Source organism: Zalophus californianus, chromosome 4 (genome assembly GCF_009762305.2).
Source record: "Zalophus californianus isolate mZalCal1 chromosome 4, mZalCal1.pri.v2, whole genome shotgun sequence".
NCBI classification, from domain to species: Eukaryota; Metazoa; Chordata; class Mammalia; order Carnivora; family Otariidae; genus Zalophus; species Zalophus californianus.
The window spans coordinates 70,906,121-70,923,453 of record NC_045598.1 but is presented as its reverse complement, the minus strand read 5'-3'; the positions used below and the strand labels follow the sequence as shown (position 1 = coordinate 70,923,453).

At 43.2% G+C, this 17,333-nt stretch overlaps 1 protein-coding gene and 1 non-coding gene across 2 annotated transcripts in view; both read left to right on the top strand.

Moving 5' to 3' along the window:
- The window catches only part of LPAR3 (lysophosphatidic acid receptor 3), a 75,639-nt gene that overhangs the window by 11,228 nt on the left and 47,078 nt on the right, over positions 1-17,333 (top strand). The window contains exon 2 of the mRNA XM_027619895.2: positions 12,895-13,651. Coding sequence (XP_027475696.1) covers positions 12,916-13,651 — 736 coding nt within the window. The 5' untranslated portion in view covers positions 12,895-12,915. The remainder of the gene's footprint in view (positions 1-12,894; positions 13,652-17,333) is intronic.
- On the top strand, positions 16,771-16,873 carry LOC113917182. Its single transcript, XR_003518155.2, has one exon. It is a non-coding gene; the product is annotated as a U6 spliceosomal RNA (small nuclear RNA).

The following is a 17,333-nucleotide window of genomic DNA, read 5'->3' as shown; positions in this document are numbered from 1 at the left end:
TACCTTGAGGGCCTCCAAAACATGGACTTGAGCAGGAAGGCGCACCTTCACTCTGCTCTTTACTATAGGCCTGTCTTCCTTTGCTTCCCGGCAACATCTGCTTGAGAGGCCTTCGAGAAAGGCCATGAGTGGTGATGCTATCTTCTGCTCTTCCGGGTCCCAGAGCAGTTAACGTGTCTCATCTCCCAGTCTCCAGATGCTGTCTGTTCCTTTACACCGTTGCTTACAAACTTACCAACAATTCTTGCCTGAGCTCATCTCTTTCTTGTAATGCTTTGCTAAGAGCTGCAGGGAAGGAACAGCCAATGCATGTTCCCATTCTGTTTCCTTCCAGCACCTTCCCCTACAGCTGCAGGCTTCTTGGGCAGAGTTCCCAAAACACAGTGGCTTGAGAAAGACTTTGAGAAAGACACTTGAGAAAGACACTCTTGCTCGCAGTCTCAAGGTGAGTGGTTCGGGTTTGAAGGGTCCCTTTCATCTTGTTTTTCCACTGTGCGCTAGGGCAGTGCTTCTCAAACTCGCTTTGTTTAGAGGCTGGTTCTCTTTATTTTCAGTACAGCAAAGAGCAATGGCTGTGTTTTATATTCCACTGATCATGCACTTTGTCTTTCACAGCAATGTCAAAGTGCTGTAAACATTTCTAGGTGTTTATTTGCAATTTTGGTACTTATTTCCTCATTGATAGAAACTTGTCTGTGAACTATGGGGAATCATGCTCCTCTAGGGCTTTGCCCTGGTCTGAATGCTGAATGCGGAATCACAGGCCCGTCTGTATTCCAACTTGCAGGAAGAGCATGGAGGGGCACACACGGCATGTTTTAGGGCTAACCTGGAAGTCTCAAACTTCATTTATGTTCACATTCCATTCCAGAAACTTAGTCCTGTGGCCACCCTAGCTGCAGGGAGGCTGGGGAATGGAGTTCGTTACAACTGGAAAACAATTTGGCAGTCTGTGCCATAGAACATAAAGCTAAATCTAGATACAAAAAAAAAAAAAATAATCATGAGAGGAATGGCAGGGGAGTGTACAATTATGGGCAAATGAGTTAGCAGGATGAGTTCAGTGTCCTACTAGGCAGAACAGAACTTCTGAGAAATGGAGTCCAAGGTCCTGCTAGTCCTTCTTTGCAGCCTGAGGGTCAGAGGCCTGCTGCGTGGTAAGGTCAACAAGGGGGAGTTCACTTGAGAAGAGGCTGAGAACCATTCTCAGGGGGAAGCCCAGCAAGGCTATACTCAGGTTTGGAGCTGAGTTAGAATCCCCAAGGGCATATCCAGAGGGCTGGAGCAAGAGCAAATTGAGAGCCCAGAACATTATAGTAGTGAGGACCCAGTGGGGCATCAGGGAAAGGGGCTCTACTAGTCTACCCTGAGCTTAAGCCAAACACCCAAGGTCCTGGCCAGTACGAGTGGGACAAAGCCTGTCCCGTTCCACACCTCTCTGCCAACTTCTGAATGCTGTACTACAAACAAGGAGAGAGGCCTGAGACCACCATCATTCTAGCTCCCTACATTAAAACCTGGTGTTTAAACCTGCAACTTTATTTTTTTTTTTAAAGATTTTATTTATTTATTTGACAGAGAGAGAGAGAGAGCACAAGCAGGGGAAGCGGCAGGCAGAGGGAGAAGCAGGCTCCCCTCAGAGCAGGGAGCCTGATGCGGGGCCTGATCCCAGGACCCTGGGATCGTGACCTGAGCCGAAGGCAGACATTTAACCGACTGAGCCACCCAGGCGTCCTGAAACCTGCAACTTTATTTTTTATTGTGGTCTCATTATGTCCGAGAGCTGAAATGAGGGAAGTTGAGAGTTCCAACCTACATATATACTATCTTTAGGGTGACTTTCTTCTTGTTTATCTTGAAGGCAGTCTGGGAGCTTAGCCTGAGAGGGGGAGTGTTGAGAGGTGTCAGGGCTTGAGGTGGTTATTCAGGAGTCATCCACATAGAGAAAATAATTTAAGCAATAGTAGTTAGGGTGGAAGAAAGTTTAAAGGGAAGAGAAGAGGAGGCTGAGGACAAGTCTAGGAGTGTATACATCGTGGGGCTGCTGGGAGAACAGGGGACAGAGGTATTGAGGACGACGGGGAAACAGCAGGAAAGGGTAGAGTCCCAGAGGCGCAGGGGGGATTTCAAGGAGGGAAGAGCTATTTGTCAACCGCCACAGTCAACCAAAGAGGACTGGAAACCAAGTATCTGAGAATTACTCAATAAAACGGAACACATTTTTATTTTGTGCTGATTATATGCAAGTACTTGTTTGTGCTTCAAAGAACAGGGAGACAGGATACCAGCTGTGCTTCCAACAGGTTTGGAAGTGATGTCAAGACAAAACAAATATGCAATAAAGCATGTTGAATGCCATAAAAGAGGTATCTAGTATTTCTCTGCCAAATTTCTTTTTTTTTTTTAAGATTTTATTTATTTATTTGAGAGAGAATGAGAGATAGAGAGCACGAGAGGGAAGAGGGTCGGAGGGAGAAGCAGGCTCCCAAGGAGCAGGGAGCCCGATGTGGGGCTCGATCCCGGCACTCCGGGATCATGACCCGAGCCGAAGGCAGTCGCTTAACCAACTGAGCCACCCAGGCGCCCCTCTCTGCCAAATTTCTTGAAAGGTTAGCTATGCTTTCTTTTTACTCCTGGTTATTCAACATAATGTGATCAAGTTTCCAACTCCTCTACTCCCTACCAGCTAACTGAAACTAACCAGCACAGGAACCAAACATTTATTGTGCATCTACTCCATGCCCCTCTATTGGGCATCAAGTGCACAAACGTAAGTAAAGAAGCCGTTCTAGCCCTTGAGAAGCTCACAGTCTGGTGGGAAAGGCTGACTCTGGGGTAGAGGACGCTCCTACAGTGCAGTCTCAGGGGAGTTCTCCCCAACAGTGCCTAAAACAGCGTCTGAATCTAGTGCATAAAAAGGCAGTTCAGGAAAATCAGGGTGTACATGTAGGAAAGTTCCAGTTGTGTAGATTTGTCTAGGTTCCAGAGTCAGGGATGGCCTTGGATCTCCCCGAAGCATGTCTGTATTTGTACTGGAGGGGCTGGTGGAGGAGCAGAGGTGAAGAATGCTAGGGTACGAGGAAGCTATTATTGGGATAGGGATGAGCTTATTCCTGAGAACCACCCCCACCAGTGCTTTGAGCCTCCCAGCTTCTTGGCCTATTCAGGGACTCTGTCAGGCTTGTGTCCCCAGAGTCTCAAGACTGTCTGCCATTGTAGCCTCACCAGCAAGGCGGCGGGCTCCAGCTCTTCTGTGAGGGCAGCCCTGATGCAGGACTGCCCCCAGCTGGCCCTGCCGCCGGCCCTGCCACGGATGATGGCTCGGCTGTGCCCTCCAACACATAGCCCTTGTGGGATGTCTGCATTGTTTTTGCTCGCATAAGGCTACAACTGTCTTTACCCCCCGCCCCCCGCCCTCCCCACAGGCATTATAAAGAAAAGACTACTGATTCTTTTGCCGTACCATCAGGTTTCAAACCCGGCTAATCCTTAAGCCCAACCTAACACTTAAATCCGTGGCGTCTAAGACCAGCAACACGGATGGAGCTGGGACCGATCCTGGATGACACGGAAGGACATCAGTGACGTAGACTCTGGTGTGCAGGGATCTGGTGGAATCCAGTGCCGTCACCTGTATTTTATAGAACCCCTATCACTGTGGGTAAATCACCCATTGATTAACTCACCTACCATGTGTAGAGAAATTTAGTAGGGTTCTGGTGCAGGTAAGGGGATACTGAAGGCATCAAAAGAATTGTGATACTGGTCCGTGCCCTCAGGAATATGATTTATTCCTCTTTCCTTCTTTGGGAGTTGTTATATTCACAACCAAGAAATGTTAAAGTGTACTAAATATTACTAAAAGATTTAAGAAAATCCATAACATATTTAAAACCTTGAAAACAACACTTTTTGTTGTATTAACAGCGTACTGGAAAGGGCATCTGTATTCTCAGTGTTCCACAAGAAACATATGATCCAGTCAAACTGGTAGCTGGAGCAGGAGGGACGGTAACTTGGTAACCGGGGGAGGGCAGAGTTTATGGAAGCCAACAAGAGATGGCGCAGTATCATCCAAGAGCTGGAAACAGCAAAGAGCAGTTAGCACCCCTCAACCTGAAAGCCAAGGGGAGGGAGGAGGGGAAGGGGCAAGGAAAATCAGTCTCCCAGCCTCGGCCTCCTGCCTCCTCCAGATCTCTTGCTGTCTGCCTTGTCCACAGGAGCTGGAGGGCAAGGCTTGCTGATGCAGTCCTGCAGGGTACGGAGCACAAGGGTGGAGGGGGGTCGGAGGGGCCAATGGATGAGGTCAGGCGCAGCACTCACATGTCTTTTATATACATTTCCACAACCTGGCCACCTTGACACGGGCACGCTCTTTTACCACGAGGCAGGCACAGGGTGGGAGAAGGGGGCAGGCTGGGGAGGTCTGTGAGCCTCCCACTTTCGTGATGAGTGCTGCTTCCTGACCAAGGCCTAGAACTCCTGCCGAGACCCCTATGACTTGTTCGTTTGGCCCTAGCGATGCTCTCCTGTAGAACCTCGGAAGCTTTGATTACAACAGCTGCTTCCTGTTAGAGCCACGTGTTTTTGAAAATATGATTTCCCTTTCTCTACAGAGTTTTAGGATTTAGTCAGGCCCTAACCTGGGCCGGTGTGGTCTCCAGAAGCACGGAGGGCATCACTGCAGATCATAATACTGACCCATCGCTGGTAACAGCTGGGGGGATTATTGGGAACCAACAGTGTAGGGTAAGAGGCTCTTGAATATCCTTTTTAGGACTGGAGGCAAGGGACAAGGTCATGAAATGGGACGAGCAAGGGAATGCAGTACTATGGTTAGGTTAGGACAAATGGTTTGGACCAAGATTTTGTCTGTTGTGGATTTTACATCAAAAGACACCTAATTTTCTTCTCGTGGAAAGTCTTTGCTGTAAGCAGGAACTTTGAAGTTTCTCAAAATGTATTTTCACAGTGACCAAGTTCTTCGTACAAGAAGAATATCTTTTTCAGCTATAAATGTCCACTCTTTAAATTTTGGCACTTTCCTCCTTCAAAGAGGAAAGCATGTGATTGCATAAGGGTCTAAAGTTTATTCCTATACAATAGAACATACGTAGTTATATTCTTTGTAAATATTCTAAGCATTGTGATTAGCATCTTTACTTTTGAGAGGGTCAAAGGACAAAGTGTGTCTGTTATCTTTCTAATCTCATGAGGTAGATGGGATTAAAATTGTATAATACATTAAGCAAACACAATTAAATATTTACCTTATATTCTGATAAGTCAGGGAATCTGCTGATCATATAAAACCTGTGTCTCCTTTGGTTTAGCTCTGTATGTTTTCTGGTTTACTTTCCTGTTTAATTAAGAGGTTTAAGACAGACTTCGGTCATCAGGGACAACTGGGGAACAATACGTTTGCTCGCAGTTGTTTATTAAACAAGTCCTAGGGTAGAAGAAGTGTGTGTATACCGTGGCCTCTTATAAATCCACCCACTCAATGGAGAGCGAGAAAGCCGTGGCTGAGCCAGCTGACATGCGGCGGGCGGTCCTCCGTCCCTGCAGGGCTCATCCACATGCAGTGGTACAGTGACCTGTTTATTCTGTGGAGCTCCAGCTGCCGTGCTCCCCCGCAGGTCACCACCTGCGGCCGAGGAGGACTGGAGGCGCGGATGTTTGTCATTGCCCAAACGCACCCCGTGGGTGCCTGCCCCTCCTCTGTGTGGCGGCTGCCTGGGAGCTTTACTCCCCATAGAGGCACGGGGTGCCTTGTGGAGACAGAGGGTCTCCATCAGAGCAATTTTGTATGACTGACTTTACCATTCCTTCTTAAGAGACGGAGTGGCGTGCAGTGTAAGCGAAGTTGAGTTTAGCGTTCTTAAGAGAAATGATCTAGGGTACGAAGATAGGGTGTCAGATTTGGACACTTAACAGGCATCCCTAAGTAAACATATTAGCTTTACCCAATGATAACAGAGGCTTCCAGCACTCTATTATAGACAGCCTCCATTTACATTGAACCCTAAACAAATTGCCTCTCCTCTGTGTATTTTACCCTAACCTAGGATAGTGGCCATTCATGAAACACGCGAGCTCTATCTTAAAATTACTGAAGTATAGTGAAATTCATAACATCCCCTCCTCTCTCTTTTAAATCTATTTTAGTATTTATTTATAGAACAGTTATATATTTACAGAAAAATCAAGCAGATAGTATAGAGTTTCTGTGTTATACATCCCCTCCTGTACAGTTTCTCCTATTATGTCTCACCAGTGTGGTGTGCTTATTACAATTAGTGAACTGATATGGAGACAGTATTTTAGCTGAAGTCCATATTTTATTCAGATTTTCCTAGTTTTTGCCTAATGTCCCTCTTCTGTTCTAGGATCCAGAATACACGTTATATTTAGATGTTGTGTCTCCATCGGTTCCTCTTAGCTGTGACAGTTTCTCAGGTTCTCCTTGGTTTCGTGACCTTGACAGTTTTTGAGGAGTCCTGGTCAGGAATTTTGCAGAATGTCACCCAATTGGGAATTGTCTGAGGTTTTTCTCATGGTGAGACTGTGGTTGTGGGTTTGGGGAAGGAAGATCACAGAGTTAAGTACCATTCTTAACATATATCAAGATTACAGATTGGCAATATGACTTATCACCACTGTTGTTGACCTCGATCACCTCGCGAAAATCATTTGTCAAGTTCTCCACTGGAAAGTGACTCCCTACCCCCACCCCTTACCCTTTTCCTGCTGTGCTCTGGGAGAAATTATGTTCCCCTCTTTTAGAGCAGAGTGTCTATACAATTTATTTGGAATTCTTCTGCATGGGAGATTTATCTCCTCTTTCTTGTTCGTTATTTTATTCTGTCATTTACTCACATCAGTATGCATTAAGGGTGTTTATTTTATACATTTGTTTATAGTCCAATGCTATTTTATTTTGCTTCTCAAATTGTTTTAGCTTTGGCCATTGGGTCCCCCTCTCTTTTGAAGTTATGTTCAAAGAGGAGCCATAGTTTCTGATGTCCCTACACACAAGGGAGAGGTCTCTACTGTGGGACTGCCCTTCAGACCACCCTGTTCAAGGGTGGCAAACTCTACTCCTCACACCTCTCAGCCGCAGGGCTTGGGGCCAGGTCTGTGGAGGGAAATGAGAGTTGTGAGATACAAATTAGAGAGTACGCCAAAGAAGAAAGTAATAATGCTCAGTTCGGGTAAACAGGGGCATACAGGCATGTGTACACAAGGACTTGATTTCGTTCTATGTCTAACAAGTGTTTACTGAGTGCCTACTATGTGCTGGGCATTGTTCCAGGTACTGGGGATGTGCCATAACGACACAGCGCCCCTGACTCCCTAACGCATGGGAAGTAGTTTCAGGTGGTGAGAAATGCTGCAGAGAAGGACCAAGCAGGACAGAGGGTGGAAGCGCAGCAGAGTAGTGTGAGGTTCTCTTTTAGGGGATGGCAGAGGAGGGATCTCTGATGTGGTGACATTTGAGCAGGAATGAAGTGGGCCAATGAGCCTGTGGCTATCTGCGGGAGGAGGTTTCTGGGCAGAGGGAACAGCAAGACTAAAGGCTTTGAAACTAATGGCTAAAATGAATGTCAGGGATCATATGTGGATTTAAATCTCCCATGCTATCCTGATTTTGCCGTTAACGTGAATTACTGAAAAGAATTCAGTGATTGCTTATGCAGGAGCGGTCTCTTTTCTCTGGTCATTGGCACCATCAGCTGACCTAACCTCTAACTCCCTTCTGGCTGGGGTTTCCAGAGAGGAGAGAACTGTTCTACGTTTGCAGGCCCTCGGAGATGAAAATATGCACAGTGCCCACTGACCTCATTCAGGATGCACCCAGTTTTGTCCTAAGAGACAGAGGGAAGCGTTATTGAAAGCCAGCTAAAAGGCCAGCAGCACCATGTCCTGTAAGATGTAGCTAGAAATAAAAGCTGCTTGAGTGGTTTTCAAATGTCTTAATTTTCATAATTGTTTCCACATTATGGGCTGGCTGAACATTTTTTTCAGGGAATCAGGTTTGGGAGAGTCTAAATGAGAGCTTTGCTCATGAAGTTTTCATTTGGATTCCACATATAGACTTTCTAAACCATCATTTTATGAAGTCTTAAATTACTGAAGTTTGAAGTTGTGGTAATAGCTCCAAAGTTTAACATCTTTTGTTTTTGGGTCACAACAAGCCAAATCCTCTAAACCTTTGGTATAAAAAAAAAAAAGAAGAAGAAGAAGAAGAAGAAAAGAAAGGAAAAAAAAAAAACAAAAAAAATAAACCCAGCTTGGGATTTGGTGGAATTAAAGTTAGGAACATTAATCTTGAAATTGGCCATATTGTGGGCCTACTTACCATAAAATTTGAAAACATATTTTCAGAAAAGTGCCCCTTCTGTGCTTCTCAGGGCTATTAAAAGAAAACAAAGAAACCCTAGGGGCACCTGAGTGGCTCAGTCTGTTAAGCACCAGACTCTTGGTTTCAGCTCAAGCCCCTCCTTTGGCTCTGTGCTCAGCGTGGAGTCTGCTTGAGATTAGCCCTTCCCCCCACCCCCCCCCCGCCCCGCTCTGCCCCTCCCCATATCGTGTCTGTGTGCGTGATCTCTCTCTCTCAAATAAATCTTTAAAAAGGAACCCTAAAGGCTATTTATAATGTCCCCATTTTTTTTTTTTTTATAGTACAAGACAGTCTTTGAATGTGTTTTGATTAGATCATTCTATTTTGGTGATTCTATAGTTATTGTAACTATGACTATAGTTCTTGGTCTGTCTGGTGTTTTGTTTGCCCGGGGAGAGAAAGTGTAATGTTGTCCATAAGCATGGGGGCTGGGAGCACAGCTTCCCCAACAGAACCTAGGGTCTTCTCTTACCGGTTGTATGACTGTCGGGAAGGGCACTTCAGTTTCCTCATCTGCAAAGTGGTTATGATAATAGTATCTTCATCACTGTTGGGAGGATTAAATGAGATAACTCACCAGGCACAAAGCAATCACTCATATACTAGCAATTAAGAATAGTGGTGATATGGAGATATTCAGTAACTAACCCAAGAGCACAGTTAAGTGAAGCTGTTCTCTAACTGACCTACTTAATGGGTGATGAGAGTAAGTCAGCAAAGATGTTTAATTGAACGTGTCATTTTAGTGGGGGAAGATATAGTATAGGATGGAGATTCATGCATCCCTTCCACAAATGCTGATGCTATGGATGTGATCTTTTTTTTTAAGATTTTATTTATTTGAGAGAGAGAGAGTAAGAACACGAGTGAGGTGAGGGGCAGAGGGAGAAGCAGGTTCCCCTCTGAACAGGGATCCCGATGTGGGGCTCGATCCAACAGAATCATATTTTAAGGTTTGAGAGAGTTCAAGAGATGATACATTCATCATTTGTTAGAAGCTCCCTAAAGTTTTGGTAATTTGCAGCTAAGAAGATATGGTGATCCGTCATTAGTATGTCCTGGAGACTGTCAACAAGCTGATAGCTTATGGCAGGGAAGGAAAAAAAAATCAAAAGCACTAATTCACAGAACTGCCAGTTATTCATTTTTGGAGCTCTGGGGTGATTGCATTAGGAAACGTTTTACAGGAGAGTTGGCGAAAGTGACGTCCTGATTTGATTATAGTTGTCAACGTGTAAGGTTTTACAGCTACATGAAATTTTAAGTAGAAAACCACTGTGTTTTCATTATCACTGGAAAACTCTAAAGTGTGCTGTGCTGTGCTAGTAATAATGAACATAGTGAATCCTTGAGGCTTTTCCTTTGAACATTAATTCTGATTTTTCGGAGCTGTATTTGTCAAAGAAAGGTAGAATACATTAAGTAGAATGTGTGCTCTGAAGATAGAATTTTAAACTAGCATTTAAAAGTCTATTTATTACAGAAAATGTGGAACAGAGAAAAAAACTGGAAAGAATTGTTTTAAATGATCCCTAATTCCACCATCCTTAATGAAGTATTTACACTTTTAAGATTTTTTCCTTATTTTTCTATATTTAAAAGATAGACAAGAAATATGTGTGTGTATATGTCTTTGTGTGTATAAAATATGTATGTATATGCATGTGTACATATATAATTATTTATAATTAAAATAATAGCATGTGCTTTTTCTCCTATTACCACAACTTCATGGTAAATATGATTTTCAGTAGCTGTACAGTATTCCATGTGGAATGGAATCTTTTCCACAGGTTCCCCACTTGAACTTTATTTGCTCTCATTGTTTCGCCCAAAAGTAGGATTTGAGGCTGTGGGGTAGGGAGCTGCTTGGTAGGAATTCTGGTTAATTGTGTTTTTTTTTTTTTCTGTGACTTCTCAACTTTGGAAGATAAAACTGCTTCTCAGTCTCAGGATGATTTTTTGTTAAAATATGTCTAAGAATGTGCCATTTGGGTTTTGATGGGGAGAAAGTTAAATTGGAAGATTTTTCAAGTAAAAATCATTGAGGATTTAGGATATCATATAATTACAAATTCCACCAAATTTGTGAACCAAAACTAAAATGTTAAGACCTCTTCAAAAGGAAATTAGGAAAATTTAAAGTTTTATTGGTAGTATCTTCATACCAACATCTTTCTGACATATTAATTGATACTGCTGATGAGTTAGTCAAGGATAACATAACTTTTAAATTAGATATGTGTTTCTCTTAGCTATCCAGAGCATATAGCAAAATAAAATACATGAAATATTTTTTATTAGTGAAAGGACACATAATAATTGCACCATGAAAATTTCTTTTGGATTATTTGTCTTGAATTTCTGTATACTTCCAACACTATTGAAAGCCTGAATTTTCTCCTTGAATATTTAAATTGAATTTTACTAGATTGCTGTCTTCTGTTCAATTCTCATATGCTGCTGGTGGGATTAGAAATATCATCTGTTTTAAGGGCAGTTTGACAATCTGTATCAGAAATCTTTAAATAAATTTATATTCTTTACTTCAGCAACTTGAAATGTATGGATTAAGCCTAAGCAAATAATTGGCTGAGTATGTAAAGATTAATGCACAAGAACACAGCCTTGCTTATAGAGGCTAAATATTGGGGGCAACTGAAATACCCAACATTTAGGGATTAGTTAAGTAAAGCGTGTTATGACCATATGCTGGAACATTATGAAGCTATTAAAATTATATATCTATATTTGAGAAAATTACCATGATACAGCATGGGTCTATTGGCCTCTTATATGGAGCTATCTTCTATTGGCAGTTAAACATTGGTGAATGTCTGCCAAAGAGAGTAATTTTTGTTTTGTCATTAAAATCAAGTCCCCTTCCTTGTAATTGAAAGGCTCTAGAGTCATTTGTCTCTTGAAACCACTCCCAGTTTTTTATTGTAAGCTTATAAAATGGTATTTTACCTTCCATTTGCTATGGCAGAGAAGTATGTATCTAATTCATTTAAAAGTATCATTACACCATTAAAATATAAATTAAAAAGAACACTATCTAAGATATATTTGCATTTTGTGCTACTTCAAATTGGTATCTGATCTGCTTACCCTGATTCTGGATATGGTATTGGACTGCAGAATTTATGAGAACCTTAAAAGCTGGGGATTTCTATTAAGCTTTTGCTTTTAGAGCCACTTCGTTCCCACCAGTGGACTGCTTAGTTTCTGGGCCTACTGGATCTCTGGTTCTCCAGTGAATAAGTTGCTGCCTCGTTCCTTGACAGGGAGCCCGCAGACATTCTCACTCTAAATTTCTGGCTTTCAACTCTGGTCTCCTTTGATTGGAATCTTTCATAGCTGTTCAGACCACTGTGAGGCAGAACTCCTAGTCTTTCCACCAAGCGTAGATGGAGAGGCATCCTTAGAGCTCCTCCCAACCCCTCCTTGGCCAGAATCCCTTAGTTTTGGTGTCCAAGAGATCTTGTCATGAGATGAGCATCTTCTGTCTGCCTGATACCCCAGTTTGGGGTCTACTTTCAGACATGTGTCCCGAGGACTTGCCCTCACGTGGCAGCTATGTAGTCACATCCTTGGACATCTGCTCAAACTCCAGAGCTCCGTCTTGTCCATGGAATCCTGCTCTTCTACCACCTGCTGTGGTGAAAGCCCAGGGAAGGAACCTGACTTAAAGTGATTGAGTTGGAAAATCCAGTAAGGACATTCACCACTGGTACAATTTGGATTAGGACAATAAAGAAAAAGTGAACAAAAAAGGAAGGAGGAGTACTGAGAACACAGTCTTCAGCCCTATATCACATGCTTAAAAAGTGTGCATTGTCATTATAGCTTGAAACCAAAAGATGGTGGAAGGAGGATCAGGAGTGGAATCAGAAGTGGTAGAAAATTATCTCTTGGGGAATCAGCTTGGTCATGTGAAGGGTAACTCAACACTCAGTTATCTTGGTGACAGTGTGCTTGGCATTACCAACTTGCCCTTGCCTAATGAACAGAACCCATAAATAATGAATGAGCTGGAAACCACCAGGAGAAAGCATTAATGTACTGTGCTGTCATTATTACTGATGCAGAGTGGATATTGCAGGACTCAGAGTATTTGAGCTATTGCCGATCCATGATCAGGCAGTCAGCCAGCCAGCCAGCCAGCCATTCAGCAAATATCCGTCATGAGGCAGCCCGGGCAGATGGGTCTTGGGAGTATACTGGTGATCAAAAGAGACAGAGATCCTCCCTCACACTTGCACCTAGCCTGGGAAACAGACAACAATTATTGATGCAAGATAAATACTATCATAAGAGGTCAGGGGCTAGAGTCCTGGAACAAGGGACATTTACATCGGGATCTGAAGGATTAACAGAAGCTGGCCAGAACAGGGGCTTTGTTCTGCCACCTTTGCAGTGGCAATTGGTGGTTCAGTGACTGAATATGCAAAGAGTGACGTTTGTTTCTTCTTCAAATTTCTTTCTAGGATGTTCAGTCCTTCTCCACAATGAATGAGTGTTACTATGATAAGCGGATGGACTTTTTTTACAATAGGAGCAACACAGACACTGCCGATGAATGGACAGGAACGAAGCTTGTAATTGTTTTGTGTGTTGGAACATTTTTCTGCCTGTTTATTTTTTTTTCGAATTCTCTAGTCATCGCAGCAGTGATCAAAAACAGAAAGTTTCATTTCCCCTTCTACTACCTGTTGGCTAACCTAGCTGCTGCGGATTTCTTTGCTGGAATTGCCTATGTATTCCTGATGTTTAACACTGGCCCTGTTTCAAAAACTTTGACGGTCAACCGCTGGTTTCTCCGCCAGGGGCTCCTGGACACTAGCTTGACCGCCTCTCTAACCAATTTGTTGGTTATTGCTGTGGAGAGGCACATGTCAATCATGAGGATGCGGATCCATAGCAACCTGACGAAAAAGAGGGTGACGCTGCTCATTTTGTTTATCTGGGCCATCGCTATCTTTATGGGGGCGGTCCCCACACTGGGCTGGAATTGCCTGTGTGACATCTCTGCCTGCTCTTCCCTGGCCCCCATTTACAGCAGGAGTTACCTCATTTTCTGGACTGTGTCCAACCTTGTGGCCTTCTTCATCATGGTTGTGGTGTACCTGCGGATCTACGTGTATGTCAAGAGGAAAACCAACGTTTTGTCTCCACATACAAGTGGGTCCATCAGCCGCCGGAGGACACCCATGAAGCTGATGAAGACGGTGATGACTGTCTTAGGTAAGGAGGAACCAAGTGAGCCATTTTCCCCATTCATTCAGCAAATGTTTATTGAGCATCTAGAGTATGCAAGGTGCTTACTAGGTAGTAGAAATGCAGTAGTGAACAAGAAAAGTCATAAATCCCCAACCTGCTTGGAGCTTATACTCTAGTAGGGGAAGACAACATAAGTATTTAAATAGAGATAAAATAATGTTATAATACATTTTAATATAACACTTATAAGGTAAAGAGGCTAAGCAGGTCTAGTTTGCAATTCTAGCTTCAGCTAGAAGATGACTTTTGAGCAGATGTGAAGGTGGTGAGGAAGTGAACCGCGTGTGTCTGGGAAGGGCACCAGGCAGGAGATGCAGTAAGCACAGGAGCCCAGAACAGCAAGGAGGCCATTGTGGCTGGAGTAGAGCGAGCTGGGAGCGTGGGAACATACGAGGTCGGAGGGTTAATGGGAGGTGTTGGGGCCACTCAGATCGTGTAGGACGGTGTAGTTATCATAAGGACTTTGGATTTTCCGAGTGAGAGGAGAAGCCATGGGAAGGTTTTGAACAAGGGAGTAACATGATTGGACCTGCATTTTAATGGTATCTCTTTGGCTGCCATTTTGTGAGGAGCAAGGGCAAAGGCAAGAAATTTGCTGAAGAGGGTATTTCAGTACTCAGAGTGGTGGTAGGGACTGGGACCAGAGGGCAGTTGGGAGGTAGTGCTGTGTGGTTGGCTTAGTTTAACAAACAAATAGTTTTTAGGTGACTTTGAGATCACATTTGGTATAGCCAAGAGTCTGTTCAGAACAAAATGAAGAAAGAGAGGAGAGGCCTTAGGAAAGCACATGTGAACAGCTCTGAGGACTTTTTGCTTTGCCCTACCAGCCCTGGCCCTAGAAGATGTATTTGGTGCAAAAAATTTTCCCTTTGTTTTGTTTTCTCTCTGGTAGGCTGCCCCCCAATTCCAGTCTGGGTCACAGATGGAATTGGTGCTGTGCGGGTTCACAGGACTTGTCTTCTATGTTAGAGAGTCCACTTCCTACCATGTGTGGTGGCCACAGCAGTGGGGACTGTTTCTGAGAGAGGTCCCAGAGCATGTTCCTGTCAAATCCTGATGTGAAGGAATTCTTGGGCAGCAATTCATAGTGGAGGACGCAGGGAATATGTGACGTGGGATGGCAGCCACCAGGATGTGTCCAGGTCCTGAAATTGCCAGGAAGGTATGGAAGTCAGCAGACACACAGCGTGATTGTTAAAATGATTTCAAACGAGGATTTGTGTTAGCTAACAAGTATGTATATAGTCCTTACTATGTGTCAGGCATTGTCCTCACTGTTTTATAGATAGTAATCTATTCCATCCTCATGCCAATCTTGTGATGTAGGTGCTATTGTTACCCTCATTGCCCGGATGAAGAAACTGAGCAGAGCAGCCTGCCCAGGGCCACTCAGCGATGGATGCATAGGGCCCCCAACACACACTATGCCGTCGGCCTTCAGAGCCCACATGTTTAACACTATACTCTGCAGCCCGTTTTGATTTATTTGGACTTTTACTGGTTTCCCTGGTTTCCTCTTTGTTTCCTCTTCTCTTTTGACCACATCATTCTTCATTTAGCCCCTTGACAAGACTGTAGGTTAAGAGTAAGAAAGGGAAGGGGGGGGTCACATTAATCAGTTTTTCCACCCTTGAACTAGACAGCATTTTGATGTTTTTGGCAAAGAGTAACTAACATTCAGTATTTATTGGTATTGTCCTTGAATTTGCTATTTTCCCTTCTTGAATTGTAAGCATCATTGTTTGGCAATGTGTCTTGAAGGCCATGTGTCAAGAAGGTAATGACCTTCTTGATTGAAGAGAAAACTCTCTTTTTTTTTTCAGCATATTATGTATCATATACAGTGTGAGATAGAAAAGGTGTAATCTTAGGTGGGGAGAACAGGACTCCGTAGGACAGTCTTGGTCACTAGCTTCAGCCTGGACTGGTTACAGAAGGGTAAAATGCAAGAGCAGTGTGGTTTTGGTAGGTGTGGTTGGATAAGGGGGGAAAAAACGGAATAAAGAGTGAAATTGCTAAGTAAGACAAGAGAAGTTGTGGTGCTGACATGGAACAATGTGGAGGAATCGGTTCATGGCGGGAAGACAGTTTGATGGCGAGGACCTGGGGAAGTTCCTTAGCGGTGAGACAGAAGGATCTGGAAGAAGATGAGAAGTCTGGGGACAGAGGAAGTGAAACTGAAGAGCTGGGTTGTATGAGGTTTTTAGGTTTCTAGATCCTGATTTCTTTGGATAATAGAAGATATGGTTTTAGCCTCAAATCTGTCATTTCCTATAAGGGTGATCTGAAGTACATTATTGGCTCACCTTTTCCTGGTTAAATTTCACCATTTGAAGCGGAATAGATAATCTTTAAATTCTTTCCAAGTTGTAAGATCCAACGATCCTGTTATAACAATAAGTAACCAAAGTCAACACAGAGTTCAGTGTGTTGACTGTGTATCAAAGCACAGAGTCTTTTTCCATAAAAGCATCAACCATAGTATCTCCTTAGGGAGGAAGCCCCTCAGTTGCTCACTGTGATGCATGTAAAAGTTCCGTTGCCTAACACAAGTGTCTCCCAAATGATAGTATCTTTGAAAGATCAACAATGCTGGCTTTACCATCATTGTAGTTACTGGTTCTAAGTATGTGTAAATTAATAGCTTAATATTTATTTCTGTAATGATTATCTGATTTAATCATTTAAACCTTTCTGCTTACATTGATATGTATGTTGTAGGAAAGGTTAAGATGGAAGCTTTTTATAAATATGCCTTCTTTTAAATATTAGGAAGTCAATCCATAAATATATATTAACTGTCTCTTAAATAGCACCTAAAAGGCAGAGTTGCATGAATTCAGGGAGCTGAATCTCATTTCCGAGAAGGAAGATGGGATGGACAGGTGAAGTTTGGGGATGGCTTCTTGGAGGGCTTGGGATGTGATCTGGAAGGATGGGTGGGATTTGAATGGGCAGGAGGGAAAGATATTTTAAGTCAGAGAAATGGCAAAATCAAAAGCGACAGTAGAAACATCTCAACTTGCATAGCACCACAAGGAAGGCCCTTGCCAGATGCATGTTGCGGTACAACAGAAAATAGCTGAATTGTGCATCCCAAAGACTAAAATTGGAATGATACAAAGAAGATTAGCATGGCCCCTGCACAAGGATGACACGAAAATTCACGAAGTGTTCCGTATTTTTTCAGCCATCAAAAAAAAAAAAAAAAGAAAAGAAATCTTGCCATTTGCAACGACATGGATGGAACTAAAAAGTATTATGCTCAGTGAAATAAGTCAATCAGAGAAAGACATGTATCATATGATCTCACTCATTTGTGGAATTTAAGAAACAAAACAGAGGATCATAGGGGAAGAGAGGGAAAAATAAAACAAGACGACATCAAAGAGGGAGACAAACCATAAGAGACTCTTAATCATAGGAAACAAACTGAGGGTTGCTGAAGGGGAGGGGGATGGGGTAACTGGGGGATGGACACTCGGGAAGGATCATGATGTAATGAGTGCTGGGTATTATATGACTGGTGAATCACTGACCTCTACCTCTGAAACTAATAATACACTATGGGTGAATTAATTTAACTTAAAAAAAAAAAAAAAAGGAAATAGCTCAGTGTGAGCCAGGAAAGTTTAGTTGGCCATCC